The sequence below is a fragment of the Melopsittacus undulatus genome, chromosome 1, assembly GCF_012275295.1.
Source record: "Melopsittacus undulatus isolate bMelUnd1 chromosome 1, bMelUnd1.mat.Z, whole genome shotgun sequence".
Classification (NCBI taxonomy): Eukaryota; Metazoa; Chordata; class Aves; order Psittaciformes; family Psittaculidae; genus Melopsittacus; species Melopsittacus undulatus.
The window spans coordinates 4,911,050-4,931,779 of record NC_047527.1 but is presented as its reverse complement, the minus strand read 5'-3'; the positions used below and the strand labels follow the sequence as shown (position 1 = coordinate 4,931,779).

General features: G+C 40.2%; 1 protein-coding gene across 1 annotated transcript in view; it reads right to left on the bottom strand.

Moving 5' to 3' along the window:
* Positions 1-15,189: 15,189 nt before the first annotated feature.
* AGO2 (argonaute RISC catalytic component 2) overlaps positions 15,190-20,730 on the bottom strand; it is a 53,558-nt gene continuing 48,017 nt past the window's right edge. The window contains exons 15-19 of the mRNA XM_034062641.1: positions 20,319-20,513; positions 18,732-18,866; positions 17,252-17,353; positions 16,228-16,427; positions 15,190-15,888 (exon numbers count right to left, since the gene is read on the bottom strand). Coding sequence (XP_033918532.1) covers positions 15,780-15,888; positions 16,228-16,427; positions 17,252-17,353; positions 18,732-18,866; positions 20,319-20,513 — 741 coding nt within the window. The 3' untranslated portion in view covers positions 15,190-15,779. The remainder of the gene's footprint in view (positions 15,889-16,227; positions 16,428-17,251; positions 17,354-18,731; positions 18,867-20,318; positions 20,514-20,730) is intronic.

Genomic DNA, 20,730 nt, shown 5'->3' with positions numbered 1-20,730 from the left:
CAGCGGGAGGCAGGGGCTGTGCTGGGCTGAGCGCGACTCCATCCGCACCCCTGAGCCTCTGGGAGAGGGATCGGGGTGAAGATAGGAATGGGAAGGAAGGGGTGAGGGGCAGGTGAGGTCTGATTTACCTGTGGCAGTCACTGGTACGTGGTCTCCCCATCGTTACCTCAGCCCTTGAGCCTTCTCATCCCGTTTTCTCCCTCTGTCCTGGTCAGGAGGAGGACTGAGCAGCTGTGGGGGCTTCTGGCCCCATCAGCCCTTCACAAGGAGAAATACCAAACCAGCCTGTTAACACTGGGTTACACACTGAAGGAAATGCATTTCAGGTGAGATCAGATGTGCAAATAGACAAACCAATACAGTGGGATACAAAGGTAAGATTTCAAGTGACACATCCCAGTCCCCTCACAGCACACCTTTATCCCTTGCAGTACATCAAGAGACACATTCACAAGCTATTATAAAACTCCAGCTACAAATCACCATCATTTAACACTGGTCCAAAAGGGACTGAGGAGCGTTGGAACAAAGAAATCACACAGCCTATGTGTAACTCTGCAGCTGAAACAACTGGGAAGGCAAGAAAAGGGATTGTCTCTGACTTGTACCGTTACAGCTCAGGGGTTTCTTCCCCCCTGCCAGCACCAAGCCCTCCATTGCTGTTGGTCTCAAACAGAAGGCACAAAGCCTCTGTGATACCTCAGCTTGGCCACAGCTGCCCCTGCTGACTTTGAAGACCTTCGTCTCCTGCCGGCTTGTCAGATGAGGAGGAACTTACTGTTCATGGATCAAAACCGTGAGTGCTTCAGCGACCATGGCCCAGGCAGATCTTCCTACACCCAGAGGAACAGGAAAGTCCATGATGCCAATGACAACCTTTCAGGTACTGCAATCAGGTCTCTGGCCATATTTCATAAGGGAAACATAGCAATAAACAGCTGAATCTCAACAAAATAGCACACATCCTGAGCAGGGTTATAGTGGGAAGGCACCAGCTTTGCTTATGAGGAACTTTTTGGAGTGTTCAGAGCTTGCAGTTGCTGAACATTCCTGCACTGCAGGGGGGCAGCTGCGAGGGGGAAGCTGTTGGTGTTTCCTTGGGGTATCCTGGCCTGTTTAAGGTGTTCAGGGACTTTAGACAGCGGAACAAAGGCCAGGAGACACTTTCCAGGGTGACCCTATCATTATATATGTATCGCTGTGTATTCCCCTACAGTACTAACTTGTGAGATCTTCCCCCTCATCCAAAGCTACTCAAAGAGATGAAACTTCTTAAGCTTGCAAAAATGACAAAGGAACTGTGTTACTATGTACAAATAACTGTATTTCACCCCCTTTAGAAGTTTCCTGTGGGATGCTGAACATATTCTGTTAATTAGTGAGACCACAAGATCTTGAACTCCCCTCTGTATCCATTCAGCCAGAATCCTCAATGGGGACTCGGAGCTGCCAGCGTTTGCCACAGCCATCTCCAAGGCCTTGCATCCACCAAGGCTCATTGCCATCAAACCCAGTAAATGGTATTTGTTTTCCCCTAGAGCTTGACACAGAGCAAAACCACATCCAATTCAAAGCAGCATTTCAAAAACAAGGGGAAAGTTAAAGCTCTGCCTGAAATGGAAGACTGCTGTGACATTATTTCATGTTACTGGGTAAAACTAATCTGTGCTAGCAGGGCTGGGCTCCCAACAGGAGCTCCTCAGCATACTTGAAGTTCTTTTTGATATCCCCTTCCCCTTGATGTCTTATAGTAAACACCAAGTGGCTACTTCTTTGTATTTAATCACTCAGAAAGCAATAAGTAAGATTCCAAGCAAGCATTTTCCAAAATGCTGACCTTCCATAAATAATTGGAGATTTATAACTTTTAAGATGGTTAAAAGCAGCACATACTGCCTCTGAAGTCTGAAGTGCTCATCAAACCACCTGAAATACATCCAAGAAGTATAATGCAAGGGCTGGAATTAGGACAAGGAGAACTTTTTGGCTGTCTCTTGTCACAAAATGCGTCCAGACCAGTAAACTTCAATTTGGATTATGATTTGACAGAGCAAAAAGTGATACAATGTAAGGATCTCTGCTCCAAGGATCTCCAATCTGCCACTAGGACTCTAACAAGTTTCTGAGCTACCAAGCAATCAACCTCTGGCAGCAAGAAAAACACAGCACCAATGCTGTACTGTAACTGCTATTTGGATATTACAGAGGGACTTCTTACCCATGTCCTTGGTTTCTCCATTTAGTGGCACTCAGCAGCTTCCCATTCATGAGATGCCCTCCTCCTGCTCTTCTACAGACATGGAGGTGCAATGGAGCTGGTGCAGGGACTGCAGCACAAATGTGATGGGGAACAGCTGAGGGACTTGGGGGGGGTTTAGGCTGGATAAGAGGAGGCTCAGGGGGGAACTTATCACTCTACAACTGCCTGAGAGGAGGATGGAGGTGGGGTTGGTCTCTTCTCCCCAGAACAAGCAATGAAATGAAATGGCCTCAAGTTGTGCCATGGGAGGTTTAAACTGGATATTAGGAACAATTTCTTCCCTGTAAGCGTTGTCAAGCATTGGAACAGGCTGCCCAGGGCAGTGGTGGAGTCACCATCCCCAGAGATACTTAAAAGACATATAGATGTGATGCTTAGGGACATGGTTTAGTGGTGGACTTGGCAGTACCAGGTTAATGGTTGCTCTCAATCTTAAAGGTCTTTTCTAACCTATGTGATCCTGCAATTCTATGATCCTCTGCTCACTATGGAAAATTTCTTAGGCCATGGATACATCCCCTGTGTGCTCACAAAGTCTCCCAGTGCAGAAAATGGCCAAATTAAAGACATCAGACAACAACTTGTAAAGATGAGGAATTTTATTTTATTGACATACTATGAGGCAAAACAAAATTGACACCATACAAAATAACTTTATAAAATATCATTCACATCATTATTTTGTCAGGAATTACAGCATTCTGAGCTTGTTACAAGTCTTATGTTTTGAGGTGAAAAACACTATGCTAAATCTTTAGTATTAGTTGTATATATACAGTAAGAAACCAAAACAGAAACTGTTAGGTTTTTCATGAGTTTATTGCAAAAGTAGTGCAAACTATTTTACCTTGAAAGCTGTAAAACAAACTTGGAAAAGGACCCACCTAAGCTTAAAAACATGACAATAAATGCTCAATTTCACAGCCTTTGAAGCTTCCTTCAACAGTTCTCAACAAAGAAATTCCCCATCTCTGCACATTTGTAGGTTTTTACTGACTCGGAAACGAAGTAGACAACACACCCACACCAGCAAGCGGCCAGAGAGCAGAATGGGTCCTGCTCAGAGATGGGGCACAGCTCTTAAACATCATTTGGCACACAGCGTGGCCAAGCCCATGTCCTGCTGCTTCTCCATCACCCTCAAAACATGGACCAGGAAGGGTGAGTTTGGTCAGTTTGGGATTCCTCCATTACAAGCTGCCCCTCTCCACACTCATATTTGAGAAAAGAATCAAGAAAGCAGTACAAGCAAACCAAAAACTAATAATTAAGAAGTAGGAACATGTATTGTCTGTTTAGGAATATAGTATCCTTTTCCTGATGTCTACATAAAGCATATTTCCTCGTGGTCCCCCTCCCCTTGTGTACATAAACCAGGGCAAATCCCATCCCAAACTACTGCATGAAACCAAGGAAGGATACTACATTCTACGAGATCAATAGAAAACAACGGTCTAAAATGCTATCAGGGTCCCCCAAAGCAAAACAGGTAGCTAGTTATCTAATAAAATAAAATCAAAGCGAACAACTGCTACATGAAAAATGTTAAAGGAACAAAATGCAGCATTTTCAGGCTCTTTTTTATTTTTTCTTGAGGTACCTATATAAATATTACCTTCTGCCCAAAGTACTATTGGTTTTGTTAAAAAACTAAAGTCCTTATCCATGAGCCAATTGCAGGGCGTACATTATTCTTGAGAAAGTGCAACCATGCTGATCATTTATATGCAGCATATTAAAAGGATGATTAGGCTTTAGAAAATATAGCTTAAGTACAGACCTGATGGAGCAGTTTTATAAAACACATTGAACAGAGGCATCTTCCTATTGTTCACGTCTTCTCTGCAGCAGAAAGCCTGTAGGAAACAGCTTTGAAGTCCTGCCACGATGGAATGTCAGCACTTTTATATAGTTCCATAGATAGACTTTTCTTTACGAGTTAAATTAAATACAATTCTACAGAAGTGAATCCCCCCCCTCTGTATTAGGTACTGGTAAAAAGAAATAGTTTTTATCTCTTTTAAACTTCAAAAAATGATAGTTTATCACAACTGAAAATTTTCCAAAAAGGAATTTTTTTTTGAAGTAAAAAAGGTTTCACATAGTAGAAAAACTTACACATAGTTGTAAAGTGTTACATACAAAACGGTGGAAAAGTCAATAACGTTTTATACCCTCACCCATGTATCTATTTTATATATGCATGCACACACATAGCCACACAACAAACTGTGCTCTATATGTGTGTATATGCATATATGCACAGAGATGTATATAGCCAGGGTTGGGATTACATGCTTCCAAAACTTTAGTGGATACTTCTCATTGCTTAGGTCTGCTGTGACACTACATTTTATGACTTGAGACATAAATACTTTAAACCTTGCAAAAATGGCATTTTCTGGCTTTTATTCTTTCCCTAAACTCTATGGTTAAAATTCAATTACTGTTTCTCATTAAGATGATGACTTTTGATTGTTATGCACTGGGAAAAGAAAAGAACAACAAAACAGAAAGGCACAAAGAATCAAACTCAAACACAATATTGTCTCTGAACAATGAATGCAGAGGGTTTTGGTTCGCAAATGCTGCCTCCGAAGAGGTCGGTCAGCACATGCAGTTTGGTCTCTTTTGCCAATCTCCTCAACAATTTGAGTCAATAGCACCCAACTGTTTCAATGAGGTAGATCCAAATCAGACAAAAAAAATAAAGGAAGCTGCATCCCCAGTGCTTTCTTTGCCTCTATTTCAAATGTTTGAAGGATTCTATGTCAGTCATTAAGAAGTGGAAACGATGGCACTATCTGAAAGCAAGCACAGAACTCAAGAAACAGCTTTTTCACGCTGTAAGTTTAAGTGTTAAATCACAATCCTCATTCAGGCAGAGATTTCCTAGCAAGGGAGGGAGGAGAATACGTTCAACAACAACCACCAAGAAGCTGAGGTTTAAGCAAGCCTGGTTTTGGAAGGCTGCGGAGAGATGCCCGCGAGCCTGGTTTCTGCAGAGCAACAGTGACAGCCAGTGCCTCAAGAGGTCAGTCACAGTATACACAGATCGACAAGTTTCCCTCTCTTCCTCTGGTGAGATTCCTACTGGTTGAGCTTTATAGGAACATCCTGCTCTGCTAAACAGTATTCTTGCATACTCAGAGGAGAAGAAAATCTGACAGATTTCTCATTTTGTTAAGGCTTAATTTAAAGTGGCATCGCCACACAGCATCATGCAAATGTTCAACTACACTAGCAAGATACACAGCATGTATTTCAACTACACACACCTACATGAAGCCTCGGCTGAGTAACATAAAGCGATGCTTACAACCTACGTGGTATATTCTACAATGCTGCTGATGCATTTCAAAGTCAATCGAGGGTACTTCTCTGGCTGCTTTTTGTATTACAAGTGCTACTCTTAGCCAGACAGAACTACATGATAGCTATGCTGCAAGCGCAAGACATCTGATTACAGATGCAACACACACACTACTCAACATACATTTAGTACCACTTGAAATGAGGCCCTTAACATCGTATTTATTTTCTTCTTTCAAAAAAATAGCAAACTTTAACTGGTCATAAAAACATTTGGATCCAAGGGAAAACATTTACAATATTAAATTTCTGAATGGATTTTTGGTTCTTTTTCAGTTATTTTATAAAAAATAATTTAAAAAACATTTTGACAACTACTAAACAGAAGATTAAAACCTTCACAGATGTCAGTGAAATCTGCAATGTACCAAAGAACAGAAATACAGATTTAATCAATACATTCTGGGTTCCATCTCGCCCTCCCAAGATCAAGTTAACCACTTTGCTGCACAGAAATCTGGGCCTGAATCTTTACTCCTGAAGTGCCCTAAACTGAGGGATTTTTGTAATGCAAAAACCAGGGAAATTGTGCTTATTATTTCCAGCAAGATACCACCTTTGAAGCTTTTCTAAACAGTCTATAAACATCCCTGCTCTCCTTTCACCAACACATGTGTGTGGATACACATACACACATGGATACTCACATACATGCATCCATATAAAGAATCTACTAAGCTTTGTTACAGAAAACAAGTGGTAACCTTCTTCAGGATAGCACAGAACGTTGCCAGATTGCACATAATTAATAATTGGATTTCCCAAAAAATATGTAATTCTAAAACTTAATATTTGTTGTTTCTTGGGGTTTTGTTTTCTTTCCTTCCCCTCTGTGAACAAATGCCTCACTTCCCCAAGCAGTCTACTGGGAATTATTCCTTAAGTAAACCTAATTTAGGAAAGCACATAATATCTAACCCCATATCTCCCCAGATTATTTCTACTGCTTAAAACGAGGTAATAAGTGGGTAATAATATAATGCAACAATCTCTCGGTGGGAAACATGCAGGGGACTCAACACTGACAGACAACTGAGCATCAGTTAAAGATTCAAGTTTAGAACCAAGAGGTCAGGGAAACAGAGATGTTATTTAAAATACAACTACAAAGTTGTTGCCTGGAAATGAGATGAGCAATTTAAGGGCTCAGCCTTATGAAGTTCTATGAGAAAACGTATCAGGAATAACAAAATTCATGTCAGAATACCTTATGTTTTTATAGCACAGGAACAGTGGGATCTGAACACCTCACAGCTGACAGAGAATTAACTTTGGTGAAATCTAGAAACAAACTTGTATGTTTTGCTCATACACAACAGATTTCATCCTACCCACAGCACAGTCAAGCAGCAGAGATTTTGGGGTGCCCAGAAAGCACAGGCCAGATCTGCTGCAAGTTAAGTATGTGGCAAGCAATAATGTGCAATTTTACCTATACTGGCGCAAGTGAAGCCTCCTCTGTTCATGGACTGCAAGACAAGAAAAGCTGAGAAATACTGAATAGAGTCAACATTAAATGTATTTCTGTTTTCTGACAGGAAATCTAACCTAACAAAGCAAATACAAAGAGCACAAGCCAGGGGATTAGTGACTCCCAAGCTTGCTTGCTGACCTTTGCACTATTCATGCTTGCCAAACACAGTCAGAAAACCATAAAATGGCCAGAAAAATTTATATTTCAGGGACAATTCTAAGGCTTGCTTCTAGGTTAGTCAATATCTGTAATCCCTGCTGATGATTTCCAGCAGGTATTTCAGTTATGCTTAAAGAAAGGGGGTGGGGAATAACAAAACTAAAGCAACTTGGTAAAACAGCACATCAAAAGGTTGGGATTAAAAAACCACAACAGGCTAAAATCTGTACACTCATCAGAGCCACATAAAAATGAATATGCCCTTTAAGACAGATTTGCAATGCAAATACCAGGCTTTTCAAAAGAACATAGGTAGGTTGGCGGTTGAGGAGTAGCCACAGGTAGTTTTAAGATGCATCTGTTGACGCAGTGCATGGACAAATTCAAAGCAATTCCTCTTCTGAGGATATTCAGATGGGAGGGAGTAGCCAGCCTTCATCTCGTGCTGTGGATCTACTTCCTTAGTGCTGCCATGTGCAAAGCTCCCAAGACTGGCTTTTGCCATCCTCTCACACCTCCAAATCCAGCAAACACCCCTGTCTTTGTGCCACCCAAGTCCAATGCCCTTCAATACAGAGGGCTGAAATCAGAAGGCAACTCCAGGGGACTGCCTGCTCCCCACCTGCAAGGGGCTGTACCCCAGCTACGCCTGCACTCAGGGGCCGCTCACAGGGAAGCCAGAAGGAAAACCAAGAGTGTAATGTAACTGTCACCTTCACAAATGCTTCATTAGTGGCTCTGCAATAAAACGGTTCCTCTTATCTCCTTATCTCATTTCCACAAGGGATGGGGTAGCTGGCATAGCACAGATGGCATTTCTCTTCTAAAAAGGCATGACAAGCCCCTAGCACAGGGCTCCTTCCTTCCCAATACTCCTTTGGATTTGCAGACCTGGTCTAGCAAGCACAGCCCATCACTCTTATTGTTTCCCCAGAATATGCTCATAGGAAAGTGGTACAGCATACCTGCACCATGAACCCCCTTCCAGGCCACAGCAACATCAGTAGTGTCTATGGATCTGTAATACAAGATGTAGTGACATACTGTCTGAAAAGCAGCCACTTACCCTACAGCAAAGCCTGTATTCATGCTTTTGGGAGGAGCTTTGTTAAATTATAAGTGAGAACTGAACAAAACTTCCAGGATTTTACCCCATTCAGCTATTACTGAGCTGATTTATTCAGTTCCTCACCACTGCTCAACAGGAACTGGCCTGCAGAAAGTCAGAGCATCAATCATTGATGCCATCAACAAGCTTCATTAGTGTCTACACCCAAAGATGAAGATGATGAAATTGCAGGTAGCATATAATCCCAGCAAACTCACGTCTGAGATGCCAATGTCTGGAGCATAAAGCCCAGTTACTTTTAAATAAGAAATAAGAATAAGCTCTAACACTGCTATTAGACTACACCAGTGCATTGTGCTTCAACAGGTAGTATTTCTGTCAGCAGAGTGGTTAATTTGTGACATGAGGAACTTGTCCGGATTCATTGTAAACAAGTATGATGTGTTAACACAGTTTTGTACAGTTTCATTTCAGGTCAGGTAAAGCACCTTTAGTCTGTGTGCACTTATTTCAAGGTTGAGTTACAGCCAAGGCTTTGCATATAACTGACACTCAATAGTCACCATATGAACATACTCGAGTTTGGGGTGGTTTTTTGGTGGTTTGGTTTGGTTTCCCCATTTTAAAGGTTACCATGATCTGAGCAGGGAATGATGCAATATCTTCATTGTTACAGTCTTGTGTCAACTTAGCTAAATAATACCTTAAAAAAATATTTCAATACATAATTTTTGCCTCAGATTCAAAATAGATTTCAAGCACCTGCATATCATTTTCAGCAAAAACATGACATTTTGGGGCCAACAGCTACAATACAAAAGCATTTCTCATTTGGACACAACAGTTACAAACTCAGCGAGTGAAGGGAGATTGAAGAGGGAGTTGTTGCTGTCAAATAACCCTGACCAAAAGCGACCGTGCCACATGTCTAATTTGCCACTTCTGATACCTTCTTAACACCTAACAAGCCACATCTACACCTTAGGAACACAGAAGGAGCAAGGAGCAGCCACCCAATATCACAGTATGGCACTGCTAATTCACCAGCAAGAAACAAAACAGTACAAATAGTTGGTTTGGGAACATTTTGGCTGCTTAGCAGTAGGTTCACTTTAAAAAGGAATTCATCTGTAGAAGAATACAGGAGGTAGCCTTTAACTGCATCTGCTTGATACTAGAGAGTATCACAAAACCACCTTTTGTAGTGATTTGGCTAAGCCATTACATTCATATTAACACTTCAGGCAAAGAAACAACACAGAAAAAGCAACTAAAACACACTAAATGAGATAAAACTGATTAGGTGCCACACCAAGCACACACAACGCCCCCCTCCCCAACCTTCAGATTATAACCATCTCAGTTGAATGCACCTTTCCAGTCATTAACCCTCAGAAACAGGAGGCAAAACTTGCTGTTCTGCATCCTAATGCTAAACAATGGGGCTGGAGTTTGGGTCTCTTCTGTTTCCAAGGGTTACAGAAGCAAAAGGCAACTAACTGATGGAGATCGATGGCTTTCTCATGCAGGCAATCAGAGAGACAACCCTATTTTTTAGTTCAGAGCACTGAAACAACCACTGCACTCAACAATCTCACACCCATGGAGGGACAGAGAGCAAGACATTGCAACTTGCATCCCAAATTCCTAATATTCCACTAATTCTGCCACACAGACCAGTTCTTCATATGACACAAGAATCAGATGTTGGAAGAAGCACGGAACATGTGTGACAGCTACAGTTGATAGTATGGATATTACATTAATGCTATAAGTTATCTAACAGTGATATCAAAGATTGGCATTTAAACATTGCACAGATAACAAGCACATTGATGGCTTAAAACCTGTCCTTGTATCTTTACAGTGTGGGAGAAATGTGCATAAAGAAGGAAGAAATACTTTATAAACTCAGATGAACCCTAAATATTTCCACTGTAATAAAGCAACTGTGCCCTTGGATTCATTCTATGATGCAAACAGAAAGTATAACAACATTTAAAACCCAAAGCTCATATCTCAATACTGGCAAATATGGCAGTATTCCAAAAAGCAAGAACAAGGAATGGTATCCACAGCATTTCAGTATTTGCTATACATAGCACTATTTACAGTATGTCAAACAGCTACAGCAGATGCAAAAAAGAAGTCTTACAGTAAAAAGGGAGTTTAAAAACAAAATAATCAGTGCAATTACCTTCTACTTGAAGTTTTCCTTAGAAAAGACTGCATGTATGCATCCAGAAGCATGTTACCAAATGTAATAGAAAAGTAATAAAACAATGTACTGCCCTGCATTAGAAATTGAGAAAGCCACACTGGCAGGATCAATACACAAGAGATAATACTGTAAGAGAAAAGTATTAAAAAACTAGGAAAAGAATGTGATTTTATTACATTTGTCTCAAGTGTGAAAAATACTGACCCAGAACTTTCCTTACATTCCTTTAGTTAATGTGGAAAAGAGTTCTTCAAAAAGAAAGAAGTCCCTTTGGGCTATTTATGTCACCAGATGCTCAGCTTGGTTACACCAAGAGGCAAGTGTGTCCATCTCAATCTCCAAAGGTCCCAGTGCTGCATTTCTAGTACTTGTGGCCTTGAATAAACATGAAACAACCTGTTTTCACTTCAAATACCAACATTCTTCCTCAAAAAGAAACAATCTGCAGGTACAGTAAAAACACCCTAAAACGATCCACTCTGGTTGGTTGGGGGATGTTAACAGAGACCTTCCTCCTGCCCTTGCTTTCAGTTAAATTCCAGAGATTCGCTGGCATAAGAAATACTGGGGGTTCTACAGGGAAGATGCAGATGACCACTGTGTTTGAGGAACCTACTGCTGCAGTAAGGCCAGCAGCAATAGCAGCAAGGTGCAAAGCCCTCCTGATCTGTTGAACAGAAAGCCTTTGTGCATGTGCGTCTGACTTGAGCTAAAAGCTTCAGAAGCCTCTTAACTCAATTGGAAACTTCAGTCTTTTCAGAAGGTAACTGGGCACACAAGAACCTTCAGGGGCTGAAATGTAAAAATCCTTTTGGAAACACGATCTCTTTGTCTTACTTAAAAAAGTGATCCACTAAGATGTGAACAAAACAAGTTAAACATGGACAAGGGCCACAGGAGTTACTGAGAGAGTCAGAATTGAAGTTAAACCTTCACAATCTTTTTACTTTTACAATCAGGACACATTGCCTGGGGGCCTGCATGAAGTATTTGTTATGGATTATTGAAGTATTTATTAGGATTTCTTGTTTTAAGCATAAATTGCCTGTAAATTCTAGCTCCAGCAGATCAAGATACACCTTTCCCTAACAACTGCAGCAAACAGCAAACTCACCCAAACCCCAACAGATCTAGAAAGGAAGAAGTTCATGTGCCAAAGCTTCTGTAAGATGGAAGATCATTGACTGGGATTCAGCAAGCCAAATATGACTGCTGAAACAGTCTAAACCAAATCAAGCCAAAATGAGGAGTTCTAACAAAAACAGGTGATCTCACGCCACACATCAATGCATAGACACACACTAAAAGTGTTAAGATTGCATAGGGCTATCTTGAATGCCAAACTCATACAAACACAGAGGCAAATCCACCTACTTTCAGCATTTCACAAGACATCTCCTCCTAAGGATCAACTCAGCTGTTCCCCGGTGCTAGAAGAGGTGAAGTGAACATATTATTCTATTCAGCCACAGGAGCAGAAAGTTCCAAGCCCAAGCAAGCAATTATTGTGTAACGTTTTGTACATAATATAAAAACATAATAAAAAGGGGCAATTTTAAAGTATATTTTAGTTGTTGATACTATTTTTCACCTACCAAAAAGGAGCTGCTGTTGCCACAGAACTCCATACTTCAGAAAGGCTCTTTGGAGATGTCTGGTCCAGCCCTGTGAACAAAGCAGGTCCAGCGAACTAAGACTGTGCCAGGACCCATCCAGCCAAGTCTGAGCCTCTCTGAAGACAGAGATGCCACAACCAACTTGGAATATGTTTTGTTTCAACAGTATTACCATTTCCATAAAAACCAAAATCAAGAGAAAACTAAATCCATAGCAGGCACTCAGTTCATCTCTCAAGCACATTCCTTTAAAACTAAAGAAATGGCACAGTGCTGGCAATGATCAGTTTATCCATCACACTGCTCACGCCTGCATGGAAAATAAGGTGTTTTTGTCACTTCTAAGCACCAGGACAACCTGCACCAATAGCTGAATTCAATGACAAGGTCATTGCCAGTAACAAAGAGCAGGAGGAAGGCAAGGGATGAGGTCCTGCTCAGCACTCTCTTACAATGGAAGTCATGCAAGGGATGATTAAAACCCCAACGGCCAGAGGGTAACGCACATTTGGTTATTGCTGCCCTGAGCTGCATAGTGACTTAGTGGTTATAACTACCTCAGCTGCGACTTCAACAGCAGGAATGTGTGTGAGATAAAGACATCTTGAGCTTTGTGTTTACCTGAGATATTGCCATTCTTGCAAGAGACATGAGAGGTAAGAAAGAAAAAGACCCGAAGAGTATGGGTTTAGGTGTTCTGGTAGGGTTTTCTGGCAGGAGACACTTTAGAATATGTAATTTAGACTAAAAGCATTCCCAAAAAGGTAGCTGCTGGACTTAGAGCACATTGATAAAGTTTACACTTTGGAAAATACAATGTTTTCTTAGAAAAAGGCTTTAGATTATCCACTAATTCACCACTTGCAGGGGAAGGAGGAGAGGGGAAAGGAGGGAGAAATCAAGCCATAAAGAATTACTAGTATTAGAGGATTAAAACAATTGTAAAAGGTAAAACTGTGCTTAGCCTGAAATGCATAGAACCATCCCAAGTTCTTCATGCTCAGGGAATGAAAGCTACATAAAATTCCTTGTTTCCAAGAGCAAACACAGACAACAGCTACTCTCAGACTACGTGTCTGCCTAATGCTTCTTTTCTAACAACAAGGAGCTGCAACAACTATTCCAGCCCAAAGATGGCATCCTGAAGAGGATGCAGTGAAGTCCACAGTCTGCTTGAGAGATAAGATCTGAGGTCAAGACAGATTCTGCCCTCCTCACCCCATCTGACCACCTGCATAAGACATTTATTACTCCAGATCTGCACAGAGAGGGCAGAGGAGAAGGAATTTCACATCCAAGAGGTCTCTGCATAATGAACATCAAATAAACTAAATGGAGTCTTAAAAGGGTTGATTTTCTCCTATTTGTTAAGAATAATTCATATAAAAAATAATTCTTATATAAAACTCTGCCAAATTAAAATCTTCACTGAAGTATGAAACCTCAAGCAAGCGCATAGAGAAGTGCAATGCATCTGCCATGGAAAGGCTGGAACACAGAAAGACAGACAATGTGACCTGGAATTTGCTTTCTGTTATACCAGCATTTAAACTCTGGATTTACATTTAAAACCTAGATTTATATAACTACAACCAAGAAGAAAACCTGACCCAGCAGCCTAATCACCAAGTTAGAATAATACAATGAACCTATTAATAGGTTTTACAATGTTATTTCACCTAAACAACACTGACAACCAACGCACAAGGTGAAGATCTGATCTTGCACAGAGTTAGGTACCTAAAACTCTTTATGCAGCAAAGGTTGGGCATCTGCTAGCTTATTTAACAGCAACTGGTTAGAGTTTATCTGCTGTATGGCACAGACCTCCGTACTGGATAAAGCTACTCGCCCATTTGAGTGGCTAGAGGTAAATGTATTCAAAACAGTGACCGAGCATCTGCTGAGAGAGAAGGGAAAAGCTGAAGCAAAATGGATCAGTGGAAGAGAATGACATGTAAAACCTGCCTCATAGCATGTTACTTCAGTTATCTTAAGAAAACAAACAAAATCAAGTCAGCATAAACAAGTTCCTTGGGTTTCCTCCATTTTCTGCTTGTGGCTTCATCATTAGTGCAATGATTTATATATGTATTATGGTTTGTTATGAATCCAGTGTGCAAACTAACAGAAGCGTTTGTCTAACAATGATCAGTTTTAATGAATGCTTCTCCTAAGAGAATGGCAAAACTCTCACATTTACTATTGACCTTATGCATAACGAAGAGAGTTTCACCTCCCTTCATAAGTAAACTTCAGTTTCCTAAGATTTCTCTTTACTGCATAGATACTGACTTCTGTCTCGATCACAGTGAGCCAACTCTCTTCTACCAGAGCTCCTACCTCACCAATACTCAACATATAAATAAAATACAACTGGTTTGTGCTTGAATGAATGTAGAATGTTGGTCTTGTGTGCGTCTCTGAACTGCACAGGTACAACCTGCTATGTCGTGTGCACGCTTAAAAAGCCTTCCTACAAGTTACAAGCTACACAATATACACTGCCTGGATCTCTGAACTCTCCCAAAGTCGATTGCATATTTTTGCATTTGAAGAGTAATGTCCCCATGATAACATTTTCATTTCTAAATCCAAAGCATTCTTGATATGTTAACAGAAGTATAATGAGCACTCCTTAGTAAATAAAAATAAATAATAGCATCTAGTCTATCACATTAATACTGTGAAACATATATAAAATTTACATTAACTCAAACAACAGTGAAAAAGGATTGTACTGTATTTCTCACCACAGACCCGTATTCTTTAGAGACTTTGGAAAGGGTAAGTGTCACAGTCCTGGATGACAAACCCTAAAGTTAGCTGTCAGTGTGATTCTAAAAAACTCTTTACAAATCAGGTTTTCAATGGCACATTGTCTTTTGCCAATCCAAGTGGACCTATGAAAAGCTTAGGTACGAGTTCAGTCTTTGCTTTAAAATTCTTCTTTAAGTCTATGAAAAACATTTTCAAATGCAGCACAATAAAAAACATTCAAGAACAAGCTTCAGAAAATACATTTGCCCTTAGACACACAGAGCAGGATCTTTGTAAGACAGTGGAAAACCAGGATTTTGTCACTCTTTCCTTTTGAAAAATAACAATTTTGTAAATGCATCCAGAATAATAAAGGCTTCATCAAGAGTCCAAAAAAATGCTTTGCTTTCCTTTGTATTAAAAGCTAATTCATGGTATTTTAGCCCAAACTTGAGTATGAATTAGATCTTTCCAAATTATTAAAAGTGATTCAATGAACAGCAAACTGAATGAGGTTTGGGGGTTGTTTTTTGTTTTTTTTCCCTAAGCCCTGAGATCACAGCTCTTGATTCAATTATAAAATAAGGGTCTGTTTTATAGCAAGCAGCTTAGAGACTTTTGGCAAACCACATTTCTAACAATAGTGGGGTCTGGTACAAGAATGCAGTTCATAATTGAGTCTGAAATTCTGGACGGAAGGTTTGCTTGTAAATGGGAAAGGAAAAGAATTCAGATGCATCACTCATTGCTGGCTGTCACTGTAGCTTGGGCAACTGTTGGTCTAAGTGCAGCTGGTCTCATGTGAATCCAACTCTGTATTGTACTGAGTCGCTAAACATTAAAACATGTCAAGCAAAGTACATAGTGCGCAACGTGTCCTGATGAACTTGAACTGCTTTAGCAAGTGCTTGATGATCTCTGCCATTACTCTGACCGGAGGTGTGGCTTCCTTCAGCACTGCAAGAGAACGGGGGGGGGGGGGGGGGGGAACAAAAAGGTTGGAGGGGAAGAGAAACCCTATTTAATCGGCCTGTCCTTGCATGTGGTGGTGTTTCATTCGTTCTGAATAGAATGGTCAGAAGTTAAGGACCCTTAAAACACCACTGAGGTTCTGAAAGCAAAAGAAGCACAGAAGCAAATGGCTCATTTGCCTTTTTCCACAGTTATCATTCAGTGGTAAGACCAAATCTACCCTCGAACTGCTAACCGAGGATACTACTGATGCCAGGATTAACAAGCCCACCTCCTTCCTGCTTCCTTTCCAATTCTGTTATAATTCAAAACTATGCAACTTACCTATCATGTTCTTTATCCACCAGATGATAACGGGCTCTGAAGGCAACCAGATGAGCATAATATGCTGGTGCAGGGATGGAAACAGAACGGGTACAACGTACATACGTGTGACACAGCTGATAGGTGAGAATCTGCAGTTCATCTGAAGAGAAACGATTGTCATCCCAGAGGACATGGTAATGAGAAGGTCTGCTTGTTCCCTGAAGGCAGATCACACACAGGATGTCAGCATTTCAAACACAGTTCTTTACATTCCCACCTCTGCAGAACATCTGCAGTAAAACCAGACCCTTCCTCAAAAATCATGTGTAAGCAATCCCACATCGTTCAGCAAAGTTTTGCTTTAAAAAGGCAAACCATCTCCCTCCTTGCACCCCACAGAACTCATCCCTTTGCATTTCTAGATAGGACTGCATTTTCAAGGATTTCATCCTTGTTATGAAATTAAAGTGATATTATGGAACAGAGCATTCATCTTGTCAATTCAACTTTGACAAAAAAACATCATATAAAGTATCTTTAGGCAAAACATTAACAGCTCACAGCAATCTAACCTGTGACCCTGTTGCCAGTCAAATTTGAATACTCTGGATAAAAGCATATTCAGTACTGCTGCTGTTTAATAGCTTTTGTTTCTGACTGGGAAGAAGAAATCACAAGAAAACGTGAAACTACAATGGTGCTATCTAAATGTAGTTGTTTCCTAGGAACTGAGTGCACATTTCAAGTGATTTTAATGCAAGAGACAGCTATGCAAGATAGTCCAACTACCTCCGACCATTCAAAGCAGTACACAGGCAGGAGAGAAGCACAATAAACTAACTGCACAGGGTATGCTTTGTAACTGCTCGATCTCATTGTTTCTGTTAGACTTTAATCATGACAGAAGAGCACTGTGGATAGCACAGAAGAAAAGCTGAAACACACACATGGAAGTTGTATACCCTTTGTCTCCTGTGCAGAGAACACAGAAAATACCAACAACCAGTGTTTGGAAGTTACCATCGCACACAAAACACTGTACCTGAATACCAGCGTGACTACACAGGTAAAAGTCAAACTCGGATGGATGGGTGATTTTTGTGTCCACTGTGGTACCAGCCGGAATGTTTCCACTTTTTCCAACCTATGTGAACAAAAAATGCCAAGACAATAAGGCACACACAGAGTTTGCCCTTTGCAGTTACACAGTAAGGAAAAAACACAAGAAAACAAAAATAGTGAAAAGCAAAATGAAAAAATGAGCAAAACTGAAATAACTGAAGTTTTGCTCAACTGAAAACCTGGAGTCTTTAATATGGAGGGGAAAAAAGAGCTGCAAAACCCTCTTAGAAGTTACCCACAGATTAGCTTTTCTGATTAAGGTGAAAAGAATTTCCTGCAACTCATTTGTCAATTTCTTTTCATCTTCCTACCCCAGGACAGGTTATTCCCCTCTAACTTTTCTTGTTTATACCTGAAAGAGGACAATCTGCAGTTATAAAATAAGCCTCTTCCCTCAAAACCACTTTACTTAAAAACAGAACTTTAAAATACTCTTTAAATCAATTTAACAACTATTTAACATAGTATGTTATCAATATAAAAACCACCTTCATGGCAGCATTTAGAGTTAATGCCTTAAATCCTACTGGGCTTCAAATGCTCACAGAGAAGCCTGACAGAAGAAAGAATAACACGAAAAACTCATCTGTGAAAAGAGGCTTGCTACTGGGAACTCTACACTTACAGCAATGACTCCACCCTAGACTTGAGGAATCTCCTCTCCACCCAGAAAGGTGGAATCAAGTAATTCTACATGTACTTCACACAGATACAATAACAGCTAAGAAACACTCATTAAACTATTTGAGAGTCTCAATACCACAAATAATGTATTGGTACCAAAGGTGATACCAAAACAAACTCCACATGTCTGACATTAGTCACCCACGATACCTTAAAGATAGCAATTATGGAAAAGAAAGTATCCTCAAAGTGTAGGGTTCACCTTACCTAACAATTTGTCTACTGTGCAGGTGCCTACACCTGCTGGTAACCCAAGAGTAACTCTCTAGTCAATGGCAACCAAACCAGTGAACTTACTAGTGCTAGAATCACAAGAAATGTGCCTTGAAGCATGTTGGAAATACTACACAGATCTCCGTTTGCAACCAAGAGTGCCTACAACTCCAGATGTAGACATCTGCATTATAAACCCTTCACTACTCAGATTAATCTCAACCCTTGAGGATCTTCAGACAGTAAAACAAAGGAAAAGAAGCCTGAAAACTGATAAAGGCTGAATAGACCTGTTGAAAGGCAAATCCTGATGATGGTTCATAAAAGCTTCTTACCAGTTTATTATATGGGACACAAAATGAAGGTTTTCCTTTCCAGGTAAAAAGATCTCACCCACTGCAATAGGTAGTTCTTCAAACAAGTCTCTTACTACCTAAACAAGGAGTGAGTAACAGGGAACTTGGCTGCCTGCTAGATACTTGCTAGTTCTAATTAGAACATACCCGTTCATTTTTATCTGTACAGAAGAGTCTGGTGTGATGCCTTTTCTGCACAACTATGAATGTAATTCCAGGCTGGTAATCCTTTTCTAGTTTAATGCATGCTTCTCTGATAGCCAGCAACTCATGATGGAGGACCTGAATCATAAATACAAACATGTATGATAAATATGACAGTTATCTTATAGCTTACTCCTATTTATCTACAGATCTCTCTTATTTATCATGTTCCTTTCTCATTGTCACTCAGAATAATGAGATGTCAAAGCACGCAGGATCAAACCTTCATCTCTTCACTTAAAGAGAACAAATTAAATCACCAGTTTCCTGAGTCAGGCAAAAAGCCGGTCCTGTATTTGTTCAGCTCCAAGCACAAGGCTTGGATTAATAAACTGCATGTCAAAATCTTCTTAACTGCCAAATACAAATGAACATTTAATTAGGCTGGTGAATATACAACAGCCTCATTATTTTTCAAGCTAGCATAAGGGATACAATCCAGAATTGCTCAACTGTGTGCTCTTTCCCAGCTTTGTGAAGTCTCCTGCAGGACTGCAGGCATCAGTAAGAATGGAGAAGGGAAAGGCAATAGAACAAAAGGCAGTTATTTGGGATTTGGGTTAATTATAAAGTAATGACTGAAAAACAGGGGGAAAAAAAGTTCATACTAAGATTATTTTATAAATTCAAGTTTACCAAGTGATCTTTACTTCCTTCCCCTTGAATTCTAAGAAACTGACTAAATTCTGTATCTTTAAATTTACACATAAAAATACAGGAAAGTGTATATAAATACCTTTAAAATTTACAGAATCACAAAGAATAGTTAGGGTTGGAAAGGGTTCCAGTTCCAACCCCCTGCCATGGGCAGGGACATCTCACACTAAACCATGGCACACAAGGCTCTGTCCAACCTGGCCTTGAACACTGAAGGGATGGAGCATTCACCACTTTTTTGGGTACCCTGTTCCAGTGCCTCAACACCCTCACAGTAAAGAATTTCTTCCTTATATCCAATCTAAACTTCCTCTGTTTCAGTTTGAACCCATATAGGAAAATATTTCATAAAATATGGTACTTGTAAGCAAACAAAAGATTTACAAGAAAGTATTTGTTGAATTTCATCAGGAAGGAATTAAAAGTGACAACGTGAAAATACAGCATTTATTAATCCTGGCTAAAAAAATAGGAAAAGTAGCTTATACTTTTCATTTTAAAGTACTCCAATTTCAATGGGATACAGTTGGACTAATGTACCTTGGACAGGTCACAGATACTGAATATAACTTGAGTGCTAGAAGTGTACTTGACCATTTGTAATTTTGCAAAGGGAAGAATTTCATAGGGAAAATACTCCAAAGGGAAACAATGCAAACTGAAATATCATTTTATAATTCCATGACTAGAAAGGAGGAAAGTATTAAGCACAAAGCTCATGAAAGATGTGAAAGCAGTTTCCCTGCTCTACTCAGTTAGAATGCAATGAATCTGTAGAGGGTATACTTTTCTTAACTCCAATTACATAAAGCTACATAACTACCAGAAATCTACATGATTCTATAATCAAAAACTCAACAAGAAAAATCTAACCTGTTGAAACTGCCCCTCAGAAACACCATCTCTGTAAAAGATGATACGAGTTGGTTTAAATCGAGTTGATTTGTAGAACTGAATAAGCAGCTCCCTGACCATGGCAGCCAGATCTTGGATGATTTCTTGGCGGTGCTGCTGGACCCGAACAGTGGCACAGTATCGGTTAGGATGAGCATCCATGCTTCCTACAACCTGTTGGAGAACATGCTTAGTATCAAACCATTCAAAGCAGTTTATTAAAGGTATTTCACAAAGGTAAGTGCACTCGCTTTCTAACAGTATCTTGTAAACTAAGTGGTTGACCTAGAAAAGATGTAGTCAAAGTCACACTCTGCAAGTCAGTTAAAACAGACACTGCTTGCCAATGGAAGGCTTTTAAAACAGTTATTTGTGTATTTAGCACCACAGG